The sequence below is a fragment of the Pantherophis guttatus genome, chromosome 2 (genome assembly GCF_059756535.1).
Source record: "Pantherophis guttatus breed Tessera chromosome 2, ASM5975653v1, whole genome shotgun sequence".
NCBI classification, from domain to species: Eukaryota; Metazoa; Chordata; class Lepidosauria; order Squamata; family Colubridae; genus Pantherophis; species Pantherophis guttatus.
This window is the reverse complement of record NC_142064.1, coordinates 157,816,744-157,838,778: the sequence shown is the minus strand read 5'-3', so window position 1 is coordinate 157,838,778 and position 22,035 is coordinate 157,816,744. Positions and strand designations below refer to the sequence as shown.

Below are 22,035 nucleotides of genomic sequence, written 5' to 3'. Positions count from 1 at the left end.
AGGAGGTCAGAGGTACTGGCCATCTGGGTTCACCCAAGCCCTCTTTCTGAGAAGGGACCACCCTCCCCCTTTCCTGATCACCTTGGTAATCTTGCCCCCACTGAAGTTGGCAAAGCGCTTGAGGGAGATGGTAAGGACATTAGAGGCCCGGTGGATAGTAAAACGCTTGGTGGCTGGAACTTTCTTCTTGCATCTGCATGGAAGAAAAATGGGTGAGTTCTATACACCTGCTCAAAACATGAAGTACTTGAAACACAGAGCCAGTCCCTAAACGTCTACCCTCAATAGAGGGTGCAGCTTCTGGACTGCCACTAACAGAGGCAAGTTTGAAGCATCTTAGAAGCATAGCAGACTGAGAGCCCTTAGGAAGGGCTCTCAGTCTGCCATGTACCTGAAAGGAAGACAGCCTTAAATTTAAGGCCACCCCAAAAGAAAAGTGGTTTTAAAAAGTCTCCTGCTTCCATTACTATACTTGCACCAAGTTTAAAGAGATCCTTCCATTTTAAGGACAAATTATTTGGGAAAAAATAAGTCACATGCACTGAATAATTTCTAAATATTTAGGAAAATTATTGACTTCAAGTAATAAGTGGTTATCCCAAAAGTGTGTGTGTGTGTGTGTGTGTGTGTGTGTGTGTGTGTGTGTTGTGTGTATATCCCTGCCGACTGATTAATTTATAAATGATTAGGTGGAGTAACCTTGCTTTCCCATTTCTTTAGATCTCATCAGGAGTTGCAGAGATATGATTAAACAAGATAAAAAATCTTTCTTTCACGAAAGGCAAATATACCTATCCAGGATAATGTTGCAGGATCCAATCTGGATCAATCACCAGGATCAGAGTGTCAACTTGGAACCGAACCTGGCAACAGCCATCTTTCTTTTCCTCAGTTGCCACACAGAGGGGGAAGAAGGTTGGAATGCATTACTAGACACAACAGAGAGCTTTCTCGGGAGAACCAAGGTCATCTCTACTGGCAACATAAGGTTGGGGAAGGAGTGCCTAAAAAGCCCGCCAATTAATCCAATTGGTCAGCATGACCTGTGACACTTGGGGATGGGGTTATTTCCTAGTTTACTTATACTGAAACCACGGGAAAGATTTAGAATTGGTTCTCCTTTGAAGCTGTGCCGGTATGACATACTCAAGACCTTTGAGAAGGATCCTAGTCTCAGAGTTCTGATTTGCTTGGGTCCATTAGTCAGAGTCTTAACACAGAGGTTTTGTCTTAGACGTTTGGAAGACAAAACCTCTGGTCCTGGTGACCGACCCAGATTGGATCCATCCATCCATCCATCCTTCCTTCCTTCCTTCCTTCCTTCCTTCCTTCCTTCCTTCCTTCCTTCCCTCCCTCCCTCCCTCCCTCCCTTCCTTTTTCCTTCCTCCCTCCCTCCCTCCCTCCCTCTCTCCCTCCCTGTATGTATGTATGTATGTATGTATGTATGTATGTATGTATGTATGTATAGGCCTTGGTTAAGCCTTGATCATTTGTTCAGCAACTATTCGAAGTTCCAATGGTGCTGAACAAGATGATTTAAAGCCAGAACTCAAGGGTTTAGCATCCCCCCAGTCAGATGATCACAATTCAGGTGTTTCCCAACCAGCTCACAATTACAATCGCTGCAGCATCCCAGTCACGTGGTTGTATTTGCAACCTTCACTGCCAGCTTCCAACAAGCAAAGTCAATGGGGAAACCAGCAGGTCACAAATAGCGATCATGCAACTGTTGGATGCTGTGACTGTGCAGGATTCACTTAATGATCACAACTGGAACTGCCAGCCTAAGTCAGCAGAGACACATGACACTGTGCTTTAGGATTGTGTCACTTAACCAGGTCCCAATAAACATTGTTAAATGGGAACTACCTATATGTGTAATTATGTGAAGGGAAACAGTTTATACACATAGCAGACAAATCAAGAGGGAAGTCAAGGAAAAGAAGTAACTCACTTGGCACACATGTAGGCATTCTCCCCACTCAAGACATCAGCTTTTACAAATAATTCTAACGCCCGTACAATGTTGGCTGCTTGCTGTAATAAAAAGAGAGAAGAGGGAAATTTAAAGAAGCTGCAGCTTGAGCATCTAGAAGTTTAGACTAGAAGGAAGTAACCTTTATCTCCCTGAGAGCCACCTCTAGTGCTTGGGCCCAAAGATGTATCTATAATCATATGCATTCATCTGCACAGACAAACAAACATATGCACACAGGCAGGCACACAAACTTATCCCCTGACAATCTCTCTATTTGCCTGCCCCCCAACTCTTACTTATCAATGTTGCAACTACTATTGTGTAATAACATAGTGCAGTATCCTTTTTGGGTATTCCAGATCTAAGTGAGGGGAATAAACCTGAAAAGCAAGCTGGGCAAAAGGATTATGGTCTTCCAGAAGTGGGTGTGCCCTAGCTGCTTCCTCCTAGTAATAATTTAGTGGCTTTTACTCCTTTTTATACAGGACAGCTGCCCTTTTTCTGCAAAGGCCATGAGCTTTAAGAAACAGTATGCTTGGAACAGCTTCCTGTAAACATATCTACCCCATGATTTAAAACAATTCAGAAGCTGGCCTTCAATATTTCATTGTTATCACTAAGTGATAACTAGGTGATATCATTCTTTGAGTTGGATTTTAAAGAAAGAAAACAAGAGAAATAACAATGCTGGCATACCCTGATTTCCAAAGCCACATCCAGGTATGGGTCATATGTATCTGAAACACTCTTGCACACGGAGCACTTCACTGCAAAGAAAGCAGAACAGTTGCTTGCCTGTTCTTCATGGTCACAGCTCCCTGACAATGTCACGTTTCATATTGAGACGACGAGGCATGAGGCATCCGTCTCTGTGTCTAGCAAAACCAGCACTGAAATCAGCTAAGCAACCAGATGCTTAATATCCCCTTCGTAGCCTTGATAGAGGTCAAAAACTAAAAGGAAACGTTTACAGCAAGATTGTCAAACTCAAGGCCTGCGGGCCGCATCCGGCCCTCGGGGTGCTTAGATCTGGCCTGTGGGGCCGCCTTGGAAACAGTGAAGGACCCGCTCATGGTGTCTCTGCCAGCAAAAATGGAACTTGGGAGGGCCGTGTACTGCCCTCCTGAGCTCCATTTTTGGCTGCGACGGCCTCCTGCAACTCTCTGCCAGTGAAAACGGAGCTCAGGAGGGCTGCGCTCGGGCCACCACAGGCGCCCCCGAGTGATGTTGAGCTGGCCACTCCTACCCCGGCCACGCCCGCCCGAAGGTCATATACAATCCTGATGTGGCCCTCAATGAAATCGAGTTTGACACCCCTGGTCTACAGTGTCTGGAAAGCAACTACAAATCAACTGAACCTATAGAGGTATAATTGGGCACTGAAGGGAATTTTGGAGATGCCATATTATAATAGACTTAAGTCAAAATTTAAAACTCCAGGAACATGGAATGGAAACCTCCCAGCACACCCTCATCTAGGGCCTCGCTAAGCTGCGCTCACCACGAGATCGGAGGTAGCCGCCAAAGATCTGGTGCACCAACGTGGTAGCCTGAGTCTGACGATCCAACCTGAAAAGACAAGCAACTGGGTGATTAGATTTCAGAAATGCTTTCATTTAAAACAGGGGTTCCCAAACTCTTCTGCTCATTGATCCCTTCATGAGGTTTCAGATGGTTCATTCACCCCCAACATTTATTATATGAAAACGTAATAAATACAATGTTAAACCATAGAATCATAAATAATAACAATAATAATGAATAATCTCAATGATCTTTGGTGGTCAATATTGATCACTGGGGAACTCTGATTTAAATTGGGTGGCCTAAACAAGGATAAGGAATGTTGCTATATTTACATTTTCCAGGAATTGTAACTAGGATGGCCTGTAACGTGGCATGATAGGGGATGTAACTCAAAAGTATTTGATAAAATTGCAATTCTTATGAGTTAAAACACAAGCAATCAAAATCACCAGGCATGAATTTCCTCCTCTCAAGAGCAAAGAATACCAGCAACTCTGGGTTAAACTGATAGGTTTTGGGTTTTCTATGAGCTCGATTGTTCTCCTCAAATGATTTTGTTAACAGTACACTGACAATATTATCTAGCTTGGTAACAAAACATCTTCAGGAAAATGACCAAGCTCAGAGAACACCAAGAACCTAACATGCCGTGGTGGCACAGTGGTTAGGGTGCAGTACTGCAGGCTACTTCTGCTGACTGACAGCTGCCTGCAATTTGGCAGTTCAAATCTCAACAGGCTCAAGGTTGACTCAGCCTTCCATCCTTCTGTGGTGGGTAAAATGAGGACCCAAATTGTTGGGGGCAATACACTGACTCTGTAAAACCGCTTAGAGAGGGCTGTAAAGCACTGTGAAGCGGTATATAAGTCTAAGTGCTATTGCTATTGCTATTTCTTCCTTTGATAGGAATGTTTGCTATCCTTAAAGCAAGGATTACTTGCTTTAATATTTACTTCTATAGCAAGGGACTTGCTAGTCACTGTTGCTCATGTAGTATGCATTTTTCCCCTTCCCCATATTTGGGAAAGCTAATGCTCCAGTAAGCAAATTTAATGAGAGGACACAGTTACATCTTCAGTTCAACCCAGTGTTCTCCCCCAAGCACACAGCAAGTGAGGTAGTTGTTCATACTTAGTGTAACCGTTGAGGCAGGCCTTTTGCATGGCATCAATGGTGTAGCGCAGGAACTCATGAGCATCCTCCTGACTACCGAAACGGAAGTGTCGTGCAATCTCTGTCAAAGGAGATAAAAAAAGAACTTCTTACAGAATACCTCAGAACAGTTTCAGAAACAGATGCCATTATTGAACCCAGCATGGAAGCTCATGTTTTTCCTCATAAATTGACCACCTCCAAAACCAAACTCTGCACCTAGCTTATCTAAAAAAACTGTTGATGAGTAAAACAAAAAATAAAATATAGTAAAAAAATGTTTTTGAAAGAGCCAGTTTCGTCTAATGGCTAAGGCAATAGGCTAGAAAGTGGAAGACAGAGTTCTAGTCCAGCTTTGGCCATGAAAGTCAGCTGGGTGACCTTGAGCCAGTCACTCTCTTCCAGCCCAGTCCACCTCACAGGGTTGTTGTTGTGGGGAAAATAAGGGGAGGAAGGCTTGTTGGCTATTATCACTGCCTTGAGTTATTTGTAAAAATATAAATTAAAAAAAACAACATTTTTAAGTTTCACCCTTAAAATCTTTTGAGATGTGTTCAGTTATATCTTGAAAAATTCTGAAAAAGAGCATCTTTGGACCACAACTTTTACACCGATGGCTGACGTGTCTTAATGCTTCACTTTGTAACCATAAGTTCTAGAAATCTTGCTTTTAAAAAAACAAACACCATTCACACATGAAAGCATTTAAATTATGGTCAACATCTTAAAAGGATCTCTGGTCTCTTGCCCTGTATGAACTGGACAGTACAGTAGACAGTATTCTAACCCCCTGCTTACTTTTAAGATCTCTGATGAAGGACACAGGTTTGATGGCATTACCACTATTGGCAAAAGCCTGGATCATGTGATTCTGCATTATGCACATCATGCAGAAGCCTCCCTGGTGACCTGGAAGAGGGGAAAAAAATCACAATTGGCTATTTTCATCAATAGCTACATTATACACCTTCTGTTGTATCACTTTTTTTTTTTTTTTGCTAGAAGCAAAATAAAAGTAGAACCTGCACTTGAAACCCCTCACTTTACTGAAATAGCTTACCTATTGAGTTGTGATCAGACCTATACAGACCGTCAATTTGTCTGTCTGTTCGTCTATCCATCCATCCATCCATCCATCCATCCATCCATCCATCCATCCATCCATTTTCTCTCTTTTCCTCTTTTATCTGCTGGCTAAAGGCCATAATAAACAATATAGATTGATAACATGGACAGTTTAATAACTTCCTATCTTGACTCCAAGCTTCTCTGCCACATACTTGTAAATCTCAATGCAATGTTACCCATTAAGCAGCTCAGACAGGCAAACACTACTCAAAAAAGGGGGAAAATTTCTAAAGTATGTGCATTAAGCTGTTGGCACCTTTTAAGTGCAAAATGATCCTTGCTGCTATTTAAATAACTCATTTGATTTTTAAAACAAAACCACCAAAGCTGCCATCTATCTACCTATACCTAGTCATAGATGTACACTCTCCAACTAAGAGTCAGTACCACTGGTAAGGAAGGGATGGCATAGTGAGGAAAGCATCTCTTACATACAGCTGGCTCAAGACTTTCACAGCTGCTAGCATAGTCTGTCAGTCTCCCATCACAAGGATTGATGCAATGAATAGCAGCTGCTGGCTGGAACGTGATACAGCACTGCATATGGGCTAACCTTGGATTACTCATCCTTCCCCTAACACCACAAGCCAAGAAAAACCCATCCGTTAAGCTCACACAACACTGCAGGCCCATTAAAGATAGTCCTCAACTTACAACAATTCGTTTAGTGACCGTTCAAAGTTACAAAGGCACTGAAAAAAGTGATTTATGACCATTTTTCACACTTATGACCATTGCAGCATCCCCATGGCCACATGATTTACACTCAGATGCTTGACAACCGGTTCATACTTACGACGACTGCAGTGTCCTGGGATCATGTGATCAACTTTTGTGACCTTTTAACAAGTGAAGTCAAGGGGGGAAGCCAGGCTCACTTAACAACTGGGTTACTAATTTAACAACTGCAGTGATTCACTTAACAAATATGGCAAGAAAAATCGTAAAAGGAGGCAAACCTAACTTAACAAATTTCTCACTTAATAACATACGTTGGGCTAATTGTGGCTGTAAATTGAGGACTACCTGTACTACAATTGGGTTCAAAGTAATTCTTTGTCACAAGAAGCACTGCTCCTAGATTTCAGTTACAGAAATCAAAGGCCCCAGTAATCAAACATATCCAAATCCTAAACAAAAAAACCTCAAATGCAGCAGAATCTAAAATCACAGCCTAACTTCATTATATAACATTTTCTTAAGAGGAAAGCTATTTAAGATACTTCCTAGTATCTTAAACACATTGAGATTCTTCTCAGGTAAGTCTGTTAAAGCATAACCTCATATATGATATTGGAAAAATCCTAATGTTTTCCTCAAAACGCTATCAGAATAGAGGAATCAGAAATTTGTAATTATAAATTGTAGAGCAATTCAACAAATAAGCTCCAATTTGTGGGGGGGGGGGGGGAGATTTCCACATCAAATGGGCAGAATTATAGAATTTGAAATTATATTTTGGAATAAATAACATCATAATCGTCTGAACAACACTTCTGAGTGGTCAAATATTTTTACCTGCCTGATCTTGCTATGATCCTTACTACAATCCTGTAATGTAAAAGGGCATAACTTCCTCCCACAATGCATGGAAGATGAACTCCAATTGGGGATCCTATGCCCATGGGATTGATGAGAACGTGTCAGAAGCAAAACCAGACATAATTTTCTAGTTTTGGGGATAGTAAATCTGCCTGCATCGATGCTCTAAAAGTAATAATGGGGATGAGAAAGGAGTAGCTTACTAGAAGCAGCCCTGAATCCATCCAATCCCTTCCAATTCCCTCAACACACACCAAAAGACAGGTAAGATTTTTCCAATATCATATATGAGGTTATGCTTTAACAGACGTACATGTTGTGCACATGTACCCTCTAAATGCCTCATTCCCTGACCATTCATTTTCCCTGGGCTGCTCCGCCAGCCATAACCTTATATTTTTAAGAACTTCATCCTTCATAGGCCTTGGAAAATGAAACAGGTTGTTCCTATAGCCTTTGCTCTGAGGAAAAAAGAGATTGTCAGGCCTGGAAGCCATCTTTTGCACTGGGCCTTCAGACCTACCACATTTACTACTGTGGGAAATTGGGAGGGGGGATTGTATGGAGCATGGGTGATATATAGTCATAATAACATTCCTTTCTCAGAGAGTCAAGGACAACTTGCCCTGCACCTGGAAGGCTGGAACTGGGAGGCATCTTCAGTTGGGACAGTGCTTTGATTGGACCATGTGATGGACTTGTGGGTCCATCCATTGGGCAGAGACTTGAACTTTCCTCTGGGTGGGGAAAACCTGGAAACTTTCAGATTCGGGTTTTCCCAGATGTGCCAATATGACATCTCTAATCAAGTGTAACTTTGAGGAAACTCAAGCCTCGGAGTTTTCTTTGTTGGGGGTGTTACTTGGAACCCTGACAGAGATATGAACAAGTGGGCGCATACAGCACTGCAAAACACACACAAACTCAGCCACACACTTACAATTGCGGCTGTGCTCTTTGGAAAGCAGATAATTTGCTAGAGGTGGGGTGTACGTCAGACACTGTAGAGTTGAGTTGAGGAAGCAGGTGTTGCCCAGATTGTGGAGACCAGCTCCAACACGGTACACCCGCTCCCATTTTAGAGAGAGTCGCTCCAGAGGGAAGAGGACCTTTTGGGGAGCTGGCACCCCATCACTTCCTGACACATGCTCATTACCTGTCAGAAGAAAACAAAGGAGAAGTCAGCAACTCAAAAACAAATGAAGAACTCATTCTCCAAAAGACAAGTACAACAAACGAGGCGGGCACCTTGTTTTCGTATGGGTCCCTCTTCAGAGCTCTTGTGCCGACTGCAGTTTTCTGTCCTTGGGTTCAACAAAACGTACTTGCTCTTGAGGGTCTCTAGCTGGTAGGAGAAGTTTTTGGAGGCTGGTTCAAACTCAATCTTTTGCAGCAAAATCTTCTTGGCAGAAGCTGCCAACAATTTACCGAGTTCAACATCGTCAGCAGAGTCTTTTCGCCCAGGCTTTAGGGCTTCTTTTAATTTGTCCACTATTGGCATGGTGCATCACTTGGTAAAGGCAACAACCACCATCCTAGCAAGGCAACTTCACTCTGCAAAAAAAAAGGTTTATTTGACCTCAAAATCAAATGCCTCCAGCTCAGCCCTCTTTTAAAAAAAAATTGATTTATATGCCACCCTTCTCCGGAGACTCAGGGCGGCTTACAATGCGTTAAGCAATAGCCTTCATACTTTTGTATATTTATACAAAGTCAGCTTATTGCCCCCACAAACTGGGTCCTCAATTTACCTACCTTAGAAAGGATGGAAGGCTGAGTCAACCTTGAGCCTGGTGAGATTTGAACTTACTTTAATTGCAGACAGCTGGTGTTAAATTACAGTGCTTAGTCTGCAGAGCTATCCAGGCTCTGGATAGCTCAGTATCTCAGTACTGTAGTAAAATCTACCCTCAAATATGTTATTGAGACAACCAGATACTTTCTTTTTGTACTTCTACCTCTATTTTGCTTCCTGTGTCTCTCATCTTCCTATGCTGAATATGTATTATAAGGACTTGACAGGTACATTTTTAATTTGCCATGAACTTTATGATGCTTTAGAAATCATGATCAACATGTATTTGGTTTCCACAACACAGCTTCTGTTAAAAAAACTAAAACCAATCTATTTTTAGATTATCAAATCTTTATAAACGATCAGGTAAATTCAAAGCACATCTATAATTCATATTTCTCAACTGTAAAATTTCAAATAGAAATGTATAGCGATAAATACATACTATCTATTAAGATACAGGAATAAAATTCCCATGACAAAAATTAGAAATACATTTATTTGAAAGGCAGGATAGGATAAAAACTTTTCACATTTCTGAAAAGCCTAAAATTTTACCTACATTGTTAAGCCCTTTATTGTATCCTTTAGCATCTCATAGCTCCTGGATCCAAAATTCTCTACTCGGTAAACAGATTTTTTTCCCCAAAAACCCAACAAAGGATTAGATTATATAATGGTTTTTGCTGCATATGAGGGCTCTAGATGTACTTTCATGTTGCTTTGCAACTAACTGGAAATTAACTTGTAAATGATGCATTTCTGTTTTCTGAAATGACTGTGCTCTGGAACATGCAATTCACATTATAGCCTTTAATGAGGTGTGAAATTTGCTCAGTCTTTAGACAGATAAATTAGCAGCCATAGCAAGAAATATAAATAGCATAAATAAATAAAAAGGCTCACACTATTATCTGACCATTTCCTGGATTGCCTTTAAGTTTGATTGGCAAGTGTTTTACTTCCCATTACGAAACCCCAAGGGTCCCTACTAATAGAAGATTAAAACATGCTGCCAGGCTGAATAGATGAATCCTTCTTATAAATATAACAGGCCTTGCTGAAGGAAAAAAATCATATAGTACTCTGTTTTTGAAGGACAGGGGGTTTGCATCATGTGTCTCTTTTTTGGGGAACCAGCTATCACACACACATTAAAGCGTACTATTATCTGAACATGAGCACCTCCCTAAAATAAACAGCTGTCAGGAAAATTTCCTCAGTCTACCTTGCTTCAAATTTGCCACTCACATCTTTTTTTCCATTCTCCCATTAGAACACAGAGGGATCACACTTATCTAGCAAAACAGTCTCCCACACCTGGGACCTTCTAGATGTGCTGGTTTACATCACATAATTTCCGGCTAGTGGACAATTAAGTACAGCATACCTGGAGGGCACCAGGTGTCATCTGCAAAACAAATCTCACCCACTTGGCAAGTAGCAGCATCTAACCAGGCAGCCAAGGGCACACAAGATAAGGATGCTAAGGAAACGGCATGGGAAGTTTGGGGGGGGGGGAGGAGGAGAGAGAAGAGAGGCACAGCTGCAGGCGCATTCTTGCACCTGAGAGCATGTCAGGAGAAACTGAATCATCGGGGAGAAGAGAATGTTACTGGGTGCCTGGAAGCAAACTTCTCCAGCGCAGCCTCACAAAGGTTCTCTATCCGAGATGAAAGGAAGGAGGGAGGTTGCTCTGTGAGATAACAGACCAAACCGAGCCCAGCGTTTAGCAAAAGGCAATGATTGCAAGGAATCAGCAGAAATGTCCCAGTTCCAAGGGGAAAATGCTTCGTCTACCCTCCGAATTGTTCCAAGATGAGACGAGACAAGGAAGGGACTCAACTCTTTCCTCCTCTCGCCCTCTGTCCTTCCCCACCTCCCTTCCTTTGCAAAGAGCGCGCGCGCATTAGACCCACCAACCACAGTATGTGCCTAGAGAGTTTGGGGTAAGCCACGCGCAGCCCCCTCCTCTCCCCCCAACCAGACACGCTGTTTTCCCCCAACCCAGAAATCCTTGGCCGAGGTTAATCCGGCGCTCCCCCCCCCCATAGCAAAATTCCAAGGCGCTCCAGAGCCTCCGGCGTTCGTGCAAGGGCACCTACATGCGTCGCCTGCCGGAGACGGTCCAAGCAGGGCCTGGGCTCACAGCGGAGGAGGCTCCTCTTTGGCACGGCTCCGATTCACCGAGTACGTCCCGGGGATTCGAGCAGAAGTCGCTCGCCCTGGCGCCGGGCACCATCAGTCCAAGCAGCCACGGCCCAGAGGAAGCCCAACAAGGCTGCACAGGAATAGCCGCGGTGCCGAAAAGGGGCAGAAGGGAAGCGAAGGGGAAGAGTCACGCAACCAGGCAAGTCGGACTCCCGAGCGATCGCTCTCCGCGAGCAGCCAACACCCCGTGGCCCCCAAGCCGTCTCCCTTGCACCGGCCCCCTGGCTCGCCCCGCGCTCCTCCTCCGGTCTCATTCCGACCTTTTCCACTCACCATCCGGAGAGGTCCCTGCGTTCCTCCAGCGTGTGCGCATACACAACACGTGTCCAACGCAGCGCAAAGGAAAGGCGAGAGCGCAGCTGCTAGGCCGCGGAGCCAGGCCCAATCCGCCTCCCGACGGGGCGGGGAAACGAAACCTAACCCTGCCCGTCCTGCTCTGACGCAAGGCAGCGCGTCTGCCCCTTCGCACGTTTCCGGGAGGCAGCGCCGCCTTGGCTGAGTCGACTTTGGCCCAAGCAAAGCGGCGAAGCGATGGCTTTGTTGGTAGGCAGCAGAGGCCGCTGTGGCCCTCGTCCTTCCCTCCTCTTTGCTACTCTTTTCGAATAAAAGTTGCCCCTTGGCCGACTCACTTGAGCGGGGCTACGACAACTCGCCACGGCCCACTCGCAGCAGGACAATTTGCCACGGCCAACTTGCTGCGGAACAACTCGCCACAGGACAAGAGTTTTACACTAATATTGGAGAAATAGTGGAACACAGGTAGTCGTCTGCTTACGACCGCAATTGAGCCCATAATTTCTGTTGCTAAGTGAAACCCTTGTTAAGTGAACATTGCCCTATTTTACGACCTTTCTTGCCACAGTTATTAAGGTAAACACTGCAGTTAAGTGGGTAGCATGGTTGTTAAATGAATCCTGCTTCCACATTGACTTTGCTTGTTAGAAGGTTGCAAAAGTTGATCACAGGACCCTGGGACACTGCAACTCTCATAAATGAGTCAGTTGCCAAGCATCTGAATTTTGACCACATGATCTTCTTGATGCTGCAAGGGTCATAAGTGTGAAAATTGATAAGTCACTTTTTTCAGTGCCGTTATAACTTCGAACGGTCACTAAATGAACTGTTATAAGTTGAAGATTACCGTAGAATCTTTAAAGAAAAGATGCCAAAGGAGGGATAAAATGAAATGTGAATGACAACATTTAAAACAATTTTTTTAAATTATTTTAAACAATTGAATTGTCCCACAATGAGTTGGCCACAGCGAGTTGTCTCATTCAGTTCTTGAGCACCACTGAAAATGAAGGGAGGGGAAGGTGGGACACTCCCAAGATGGCGTCCGGTCCAGAAGCCAAGGTCTTGCACAGAACAGATCACGGCTCCCACTGTGACAATCCAATTGAAATGACCGGACATAGCAGTGCTCAGAGGATCTGTCATCAGGATTTTAGACAACACAAGGTAGATGGTTGTCCTTTGAAGGCAAAATTTATTCTTTGTGTAATTTTATTCCCAGGTACCTAAATCGGGAAGGCTGATGAGGTGGGGCTGTGCTAAATCGGCTTCTAAAGTTAGTACTGGATAAGTTATTTAGAGCTGTGAATAGCAGTAGTGAACTTTCAACTCCTTTTAACAATCCAGTGGATTCTTCCAACTCCATAAGACAGGGGTGTCAAACTCAAGGCTCATGGGCTGCATCAGGCCCACAGAGTGCTTACATCTGGCCCGCGGGGCTGGCCTGGAAACAGCAAAAGACCAGACCCCTCTGCTGGACTCTGTTTTTGCTGGCAGAAGGCTATCAAAACAAACTAAAAACAAAATAAAAGAAATGTTTTCCCTTTTGTATTTTTTTTTTAAATTTGATTTATATGCCGCTCTTCTCCAGAGGCCCCCACAAACTGGGTCCTCAATTTACCTACCTTAGAAAGGATGGAAGGCTGAGTCAACCTTGAGCCTGGTGAGATTCGAACTTACTTTAATTGCAGACAGCTGGTGTTAAATTACAGTGCTTAGTCTGCAGAGCTATCTCAGGCTCCTGAGCATGCAAGAAAGGACAGGAAAGGAGGAGAAAGAGGAGACACAGAAAAAGTAGGAAAGATAGGAAGAGAGCAAGGAAGGAAAAAGAAGGAAAGATGAGAAAGAAGAATGAAGAGGGATAGATGGAAGGAAGGAAAGAAGATGAGAGTGAGGGTGGGTTTCAGGGAAGCCCTTCCTTAATACTTGGCCACCACAGATGCCCCGACACGAGTGATGTTGATCTGGCCACGCCCACCATGGCCACACCCGGTCATGCCCACCTGGCCCTCCAAGGTCAAACACAACCCTGATGCAGCTCTCAATGAAATCAAGTTTGACACCCTTGCCATAAAATATGTAGAGAGCTTCATTTGGAATTGTACATAGTTAGTTAGGGCTATTGTATCTGAGCTGCAAGAATCCGGATAATTGCTACATAATAAGCAAAAACAAAAAATTGTTTCTGTATTTTGTACCTCTTAGTAATCATTCCTATCTAATGATATTGGGGTGGGGTATGCCTTTGAGTCTTGATTCCTAGTAACAGGACAGGTCTGTGCAATTTCTTGGCAAGATTTCAGAAGTGGTTTGCCCTTGCCTCCTTCCAAGGGCAGAGGGAGGGTGACTGGCTCAAGGTCACCTAGCTGGCTTCATACCTGAGAGAGGGCCTAGGACTTACGGTTTCCTAGTTTCTAGCTTGGTGCCTTAACCACTACACCAAATTGGCTCTGTTTGGAAATGGGCACTTTATATTGCGCTGGTTTTAAGTTGTTCCAGGAAGAATAAGTTGAATTCCTGAGGTCCCTTTTGTAATTTTTGCAGTCCTGCTAAACTGAGGGAAGGGCGAGTATTATACATATAGTATGAAGCCTGATGTACTATTAAACAGCATTGCTGGATTACTAATTAATTACCATCACTCAGATAATTGGTAACTCCAATTTTGGATTGGGAAGGGAAGGGAACATCAAGGACATGGGAGAAATACTGAAAATAAGGGGAAATTTAAAACCCATTGACACTGGAGCTACGAAGAGGAAAAGGGGTCCTCCGTTAATTTGCCTGCATTCTTCCATTCAAATCTTCTGGTTTGAGGTTAAGAGGCCCTGCAGGAATTTTGGCCGCCTGTCAGAAGAAACAAAGTGTATGCCACCCAAAAAGAGCCTGTTTCCATTTTCTTTGATAATACTGTTTATTGTCCGGAGACTCAAGTGTCCACATACGAATTATACAAAGCGTCAGAGACATGCACAATCTGCTTGTCTATTCAGCAACTTTCATGTGTTCCCAGCACAAGAAAATCTCAGCTTTCAGAATCCAACAACAACAAAAACAACCCACCCCATATTATTCTACCCACCAAACAATCTTCCCACCCTAGCTGCTCCCCAAAAAGCTTTAAATTATGGCAGCAAGTTAACTTATTTTTTCATACTCACTAAGCAAAGATTTGAAAATAATGTAAACTCTTTTATTATTATTTTTTAAAATATTTTCGAATTGCTGGCGTGGAAGGGAAACTGTTCTGTTATGGGTGCTTTAGGGAAAGTTATGCGTGACACTAAAACCCACAGCTATAAATTAAGCCAATTGAGGAGTCTTTTATATTGTTTTTTCATAAATAGGCTTTTGCAGAGGGGGTTTTCACACGGCTACTTAAATGGCCAGCTTAAATGGCCAGCTTTGCTGACAGGCTGGGAGCTGCAGTTTGGCTAGCAAGAAGCAGTCACGTGTTGCTGCCATCCTCCAGTCTCTGTAAAAAACTTACACATGCTGCAGGAGAAACCAGAGAAGACAGGAACAGAATACTGCTTCCGCTGGCATTCCGCATGAGGGAAGGAACATTGTCCTCCGTACATTTTGACATTCTTCCCCACTGTATGTTAAAAGCTTCCAACGCAGAACCCCTTTACAAAGTAATAAGTGCAAATCTAACAGCTAAACAAGGACATTAAAAAAAAAACATAATAGAGGAATGATACAACTGATTGCTGAAACAAACTGAAAAAAATTAAAAATCAAAAAGTATCAACAGAGAGAAAGAAGGTAAATGTCACATAGGATATAACCGTACAAGAAGTAAAACAGGAGTCTTATACTGGACTGAACAGATTTTTTCCTTTTTCTTGTTTTAAAAATATATTGAAATCAACAGACTGGCCCAGTATGACATCTTTAAATTCTACCTTGATGAACAGCATGAAAAGGCCACAGGGGGCAGGCCTGGCTAAGAATAAGTGTGAGTGTCCTTCAGATCTAGGTCTGAGAATCCCAAAAGGGGGGAGGGGGGCATACACAGCTTGGGGAAATTTAGGAAAGAAAGGACAAGCTCAGAAGGGGGAATGGATGGGTTGAATTGAGTAATACTCCTTTTCAAACAGTGGAGGGTTTTGTCATTACTCCAAAGGAGCATTTATAATCACAGTTTAATAAATGTGTGTGTGTCACTGGCCAGCTCTCCTAATCACATATTTGGGAAGAGAACATAAATGTTTGCCGCCATCTGCGGAATTCTTGTTGCAATAATTAGTTTCTCCATTCAGCAAGTCGCAGGGCTTGGAACTGTGTTGGTCTGATTAAAAATCATTCTGTGCCAGGAACTTTGGAGGAGCAGGAGGAAGATGACAATTCCTTGGTCTACAAAGTTCCAAAATACTAATAGAAATAGCAAACCTTACAACTGGCTGAGAGACTGACATCAGAATTACATTAATGGCACACATATGAAAAAGGTGGATCAAGCATATGGAGTAAGTCCATATCCTGAAACACTTTTTTAAAACTGAAATTTGACAATTCCAGATACAAAGCTAAAAGCTGCATATATCTCCCATGTCTTCCAGGCTATATATATTAATTTAGTAACATAATTACCTCCAATTTTTGCCCCTGAAAGAGGATACTGTCTCTCTCAGATAGTCAATTTTCAAAAGGTTGCTTAGTCCTTGGAAGATAACACAACTCTTCTCTTTGCCAGTGCAAAAGGATGCCCTGGACTGATGGCACCACTACCACTTTTCATGGAGCCCAAAATGCATGTTTAATCTCAGCCCACCACATGTGTCTCTGTGTATGTGTCTAAGAGAAAGGAATGACTCTAAAGTAGTAAGTGGGAAATAATTTCATATGTGGAAAGAAGCGGGGTATTGACCCAGGCAGAAGGTGGGAGAGTGGGAAAGAGAGGGTTTAAGAGTTTTCTTCACAAGGAGGGATGTCTCTCAAGACAGTAAGAACCTGGTAGGCCTGCTACCCAGAATCAGAGACAAAAACCTCTCAGTCAATCATACTGTTGATACTGTCTTCCTTGGCTGAAATCCAAAGAGTAAGAAGACACTCACTGGCACAGCACTGGAGAAGAAGCAGAAGAAGCAACGTATGAATGGCCTCAACATCCCTTTCCTTAGCACTCTCCACCCACCACTATTGGCCTGCCCATAAGATTTTATTTTCATGCTGTTTCCAGGAAGTGATGTCAAATGTGGACCGATCTAATTCCTTGCAAGACATGCTGCCGGTGCCAAAGGAACTCAAGGATCCTCAATGTCAAGGAACTCCTGTTTAGGGGGAGCCACTCCACGGTACCACGCACAGGAACCATCACTCCGCTTGATGCAGGCATAGTGTTTTGCCTGCCGCCCATTGATGTTCTTCTCCGTCACCCAGTCAGTCCACAGACACTCGTCCTGAGCAGAGACATAGCAGGGGATGGAGGGGCAGCGGGAAATCTGCAGAGAAAAAAATACCAATAACTTCATGATTTCCTAGCATTACGATTGAAGATCTGATTAACCCTGCTGGCATTAGATTCAGGTTCCATGTATTGCAGCATTTTGGACCAAACACCTGAGCTATCTGACAGGTTAGCATGCAAGACGACTAGCAAGACAATACCATCAGTATGGAATTATCTGCATTTTAAAGTGCCTGCATTGGTTATCAGTAGGCTTCTTGGTCCAATTTGAAGTGTTTTAAAGCCCTGAATAACACAGTCTTGGACAGGGTGTTGGACTAGAACACTTCCAAGATCTCATTCAACTGCAAGGTCTTGAGCAATACCTTGCCAGAAAGGAATCTGCCTATCTGGTATGAATGAGAGAGAGCAGGAATTCTGCTTAGTAATCTGTGCATCATTCACTAGCAGTAGTCCAGGCACCTGTTTGCAATTCTGGAAGCAAGTTAATTCTGTTTCATGTCAGCCTGCCTTCTGAATTAAGATTCTGATTTTTGGTACTAATTACCATGACCTTTTTGTTTTGTTTTGAGGCTGTACATCACCCAGATCCTTGGGGATTGGGCTGGGTTAGGAGTTCCTCAACTGAATAAATACTTTAGTGTGCCAGTGCCTCCAAGAAAGTAAACTAAACAGCAAACAGGAGCCATTGACTAAAAGAACATGCTTCTTCTGCTCCTTGCAGGAGGTCCAAAGTTGAAGGAATTCAGGCCAGGTTAAAGATGTTTAAGATGGCACTGACTACACTCACAGATGACCTGTGGCAAGAGCAAGATGGGTGTAATGCAGGGGTGAAATGCTCCCGGTTCAGACCGGATCGCCCAATCCGGTAGCGATGGAGGCGGGTGGTTCGGAGAACTGGTAGCAAAAATCCCTGCCCCCGCTCTCCATGCCCAGCTCAGCCGCGCGATCATCGGAGGCTTTTTTTCTTTTAAACGCCTCTGACGATCCAAACTGAGTTGCCTGATCAGCAGAGGCTTTTTAAAAAAGCCTTTTAAAAGCCCTTTTTTTTTAAAAAAAAAATGGCCACACCCACCCAGTCACATTACCCCCCCAAGCCACACCCATGTCTCTACTTTGTGAGGCACCCCAGGCCCAGTTCTCTCTTCTCCTATTTAACATCTACATGAGGTTCTGGGTGAGGTGATCATTAGGGATTGGGAAGCTTTATAGCTCCATGCCGAGCTGCCTGAACGATGCCATGGGTGTCCTGCCCCCAGTGCATGGAGACTGTAAGGGTCGAGATGGAATGCAATCGGCTTCAACTCAAGCCAGACTGAATGGCATTGGGTATTTGGGTCTTCTGGAGAAAAGGTTTTCCCACTGCTGGCCTTGGTGGCATTCCCTTTGTGCAATCTGGGGTGGGGTGGGGGGTCGGTAGCAACTGTGGCCAGAAGGGCCTTTGCACATCTTAGAGTTGTGAGCCAGTTGCACCTGCTCCTGGATTGGGAGGCTTTGTTTACAGTCACTTATGCCTCATGACCTTTTTTCTGGATTGCTGTAATGCGCTTTACAGGGGACTGCCCTAGAGCATTCAGAAGCTTCAACTGATGCAGCATGCGATTGCATGAGCAGTAAAAGGTGTTGGATGCTCAATGCATGTTAACACCACTGCTACAGTATGTGAGTGGCATTGACTGCCAGTGCGCTTCCAGGTACAATTCCAGGTGTTGGTTATCACATTTAAAGCCCTTAATGGCTTGGAGCTGGTTTAACTAAGGAACAGTCTTCTCCCAATCATTTCTACCTGCCAATTGAGTCCAGTGAGTTAGGCGTATTAACTGTCCCATCAGCCAAGGAATGTCGGCTGGCAGGGAACTAGGAGATGTGCCTGCTCTGCCATAGCCTCTGCCCTCACGAAAATTCTCCCTTCAGAGAATAGGAAGGCCTCGACCTTGTAGGCCTTTTTAAAGGCCATAAAGACTTGGTTATGTGTCTGGGGTTCTGAGTGAGTTAAGGGCTCAGTTTCCTGACTGTATTAACATCCATGGCAATAGTTCTACTCAATGACCATATATGTTTATTTTGTATTGTTTTAATTGATTTTGTTTTACATTTGAAAATGAATGTAAGCCACCCCAGAATCACTTGTTAAGATGGGCAGTTATAGAAATCAAATAAACAAGTAAATAAATTTGGATTTACCTTGCATTCACAGCCCATCTGGTACCGCTGGTTGAGACTCTTCTTTTGGGTGGCACTAAGGGAATCCCAAGGAACGATGAAGTCACAAAGGGTGATGTGCATCCTGCCATTACCCTCCGATTTCCCTGAGAGAACAAAGCAATTATGAACAGCAGCCTGCAAGCCAGAGGGCATTTTCCTGATTATTTCCAGAGTTAACTTATGCAGTGGTCACCCTCTTAATTTGATGGGGAAACCTAAATTGTAAATGAGAGCTAAAACAAACATTGATTTGTAAGTAATTGAACTCTCTTGACACAGCTTCCAATCAATTGGGGGAGTGAGGGTGGCAGCTAGTAGGCACCACTGGAAATTTGCAGATCACACTTTAGATTCATAAAATGGCTGCCCTTATGGGGAAACTGAACATTCACAAAATGGCTGCCACATTGGGCATCACCTATTGTAAAATAACTATTCCCCAAAGCAAATTGGCAAATCAACCAATCCCTGCTATTGCAGTTTTGTCTCCCCACCTAACTGAAGCCTCTAACGATCAGCCACTTTTTCTTATTAGTCCTGTTAAAAGATACAGGACCAACATATATTTGTGGAAATAAAGATGAAGTTGAAAGCTCAGGCTGTGATGTGTAGTATGCTCATTTCACATTCATCTTTTGAAAAATAGATTAAAATTAATACATATACTCTATTCCATGTTAGGCTACACATGAAATAATGTTCTCCATTTCTGGCATCTCATTTTAAGGAGATTGAAAAACTGGAATATGTCCAGAGAAGAATAAGTAGGATGATAAAGGAGCCAAAAGGCAAATCTCATTAAGAACATTTCTTTGTTTAGCCTGTAAACACAAGCATATGTGGCAAACTTGAGATTATGGCAAAATGATGATGCATGTAGAGTGAGGTTTCAACATAAATTTCACAGTTATATTTTGGTGTCCCAACAAGCACATATGCCACAGATTTTGCATCATGACATGTGGCTGTGTGTTGCACCACTCCTCCATCCTTTGCTGCCCTCACCAATGACAATGCCTGAAAAAAAGAAAATGATGGGCAATTGATAGCAAACATTACATGTCTGACAAGCTACCATGAGGAAGACGAAACAGAATTATTCTATTCTAGAAATAATGGGTGGAAATAGCTAGGGAAGCAGATTTCAGTTAATCATTTGAAGACATTTTGCAACTTGGAGAGCTGCAGGGATTTAAGATGAAGCTGGGCAGCCCCCAATTGTGGATGTATTATAAGATCCTGGGCTATGAATCTTCTAGAAGCCTGACACCCTGATAAATTAGCCATCAATGGATAGACAGACATAAACAATATCTACAGACTATGCAACAGAAACAATCAACAAGCCAAAAAGGGAACAAAAAGACCAAAACACTTCCTCACAAGCAGTCAGATCCAGATGAGCACAGAATAACTCCAAAATTAACATCAGACCAACCATCAAGTAAACAATACCCCAATCAAAGAACTGCCAAATAAACAAACAGTAGACAGCCCAACCAAAGAACCTCTAAGACCACCCCCACTAGCACTTGACAGGGCAAGACACTAAAATATTAACAATATTAACAGAGCAAACCCCACTCTTTACTAGCACTGATGATGTTATCCACAGTTGGGGTAATGAAACAGCTGCAAGAAAAAGCCCAAGCTCAGAGAGCACCAAGGACCCCTCATTAATTCCTCCTTGAATTGAGCAGGAAACTGAACAAGAGTCAGACTAGGTTCCTACTTATTACTTTATTTTCTAAGAAACAGCCAGTCAAACACCACTGCAAAGTCCTAGTACGGTAGCAAGTTGCCAAAGGTACATCATCACCAAATTTGAAGTTGCATTTCTTACTGCAAAGCTAATTGTCAGAAATATTTTGGGTATTTACAGTGATATGGTGCTGGTAAAAAGTAGGTTTGGAAAAAAAAATTGTCTTTCATACCTCCATTTCATTGCCTTTCTGTTTCTTACTCCTTTTCTAGGCTTTGAAATTTTATTATGCTTTACCTGCAATGAGATATTCCTTCTTGCCACCAACATCCAGTGTCACTCCACACACTGCTGAGGAGGGAGCTGTGAAGATGAATTCAATGTCCTCTTCTGGCCCTTTAAACATCTGAAAGGGAAAGAAGCAAGCCCAAGAGTAGAGATCAGCAATCTACCAGTTAATATTTAAAAAAAAATACAATGGAACACACCCTTTAGAGATTTTACATGCACAAATCTTTCCTCATGCTAACCATCACGTCAGACATGTTTCTGGTACAGCCTTTTCAAACTGGTACCCTCCAGATGTTCTCATTCCAGACATCCTCGCTAGAAACTGTAAGAGCTGGCACATTTGGAGAACATCAAGATGGGGAAGACAATTCTAGTGTTTCCAATGTTATTCCAAGTTCTTTCCCAAACACAGTCAAAAGAGAGTGATCAATGTTTTCACAATTTTCTTTAATCCTTTGACCGGCATGTATATTTTTCCTATATTTTTCCTATCTATTTCTCCTCTTGGAGAAATGAATCCATATGCCAATAAAATGTTGCCACCTATTTATTTTTAAAAGGCCACCCATTAACCATTATTACAACAAGGGGATTCACAGATTGTGTCAAGCCATAAATTGTGATTTAGAAACTAAAGTTGTGGTTAATGTGGTATGTGAATTCTATCATTCGAGATGAGATCTTATATCAAACTTATTTCCATTTGACAAATGCTAACTTTATGTTTAGGGATATTTTAAAAATTCATAAAGTAATAGATCATTAATAAATCTGGCAAATGGGATGTTGCACTGAGA

At 42.9% G+C, this 22,035-nt stretch overlaps 2 protein-coding genes and 1 long non-coding RNA gene across 3 annotated transcripts in view; 1 reads left to right on the top strand and 2 right to left on the bottom strand.

Annotated features, from left to right (window-relative positions):
• USP36 (ubiquitin specific peptidase 36) overlaps positions 1-11,841 on the bottom strand; it is a 25,331-nt gene extending 13,490 nt beyond the window's left edge. The window contains exons 1-9 of the mRNA XM_034412846.2: positions 11,607-11,841; positions 8,576-8,881; positions 8,268-8,483; positions 5,456-5,566; positions 4,637-4,739; positions 3,480-3,547; positions 2,675-2,745; positions 1,955-2,037; positions 82-193 (exon numbers count right to left, since the gene is read on the bottom strand). Of these exons, the coding sequence (XP_034268737.2) occupies positions 82-193; positions 1,955-2,037; positions 2,675-2,745; positions 3,480-3,547; positions 4,637-4,739; positions 5,456-5,566; positions 8,268-8,483; positions 8,576-8,828 (1,017 nt within the window). The 5' untranslated portion in view covers positions 8,829-8,881; positions 11,607-11,841. The remainder of the gene's footprint in view (positions 1-81; positions 194-1,954; positions 2,038-2,674; positions 2,746-3,479; positions 3,548-4,636; positions 4,740-5,455; positions 5,567-8,267; positions 8,484-8,575; positions 8,882-11,606) is intronic.
• Positions 11,803-22,035, top strand: LOC117663018 (uncharacterized). The gene is made up of 2 exons (XR_009621728.2): positions 11,803-12,794; positions 21,220-22,035. It is a non-coding gene; the product is annotated as an uncharacterized LOC117663018 (long non-coding RNA).
• Positions 14,523-22,035, bottom strand: part of TIMP2 (TIMP metallopeptidase inhibitor 2) — a 30,215-nt gene continuing 22,702 nt past the window's right edge. Inside the window, exons 3-5 of the mRNA XM_034412851.3 lie at positions 21,245-21,353; positions 19,225-19,349; positions 14,523-17,074 (exon numbers count right to left, since the gene is read on the bottom strand). Of these exons, the coding sequence (XP_034268742.2) occupies positions 16,877-17,074; positions 19,225-19,349; positions 21,245-21,353 (432 nt within the window). The 3' untranslated portion in view covers positions 14,523-16,876. The remainder of the gene's footprint in view (positions 17,075-19,224; positions 19,350-21,244; positions 21,354-22,035) is intronic.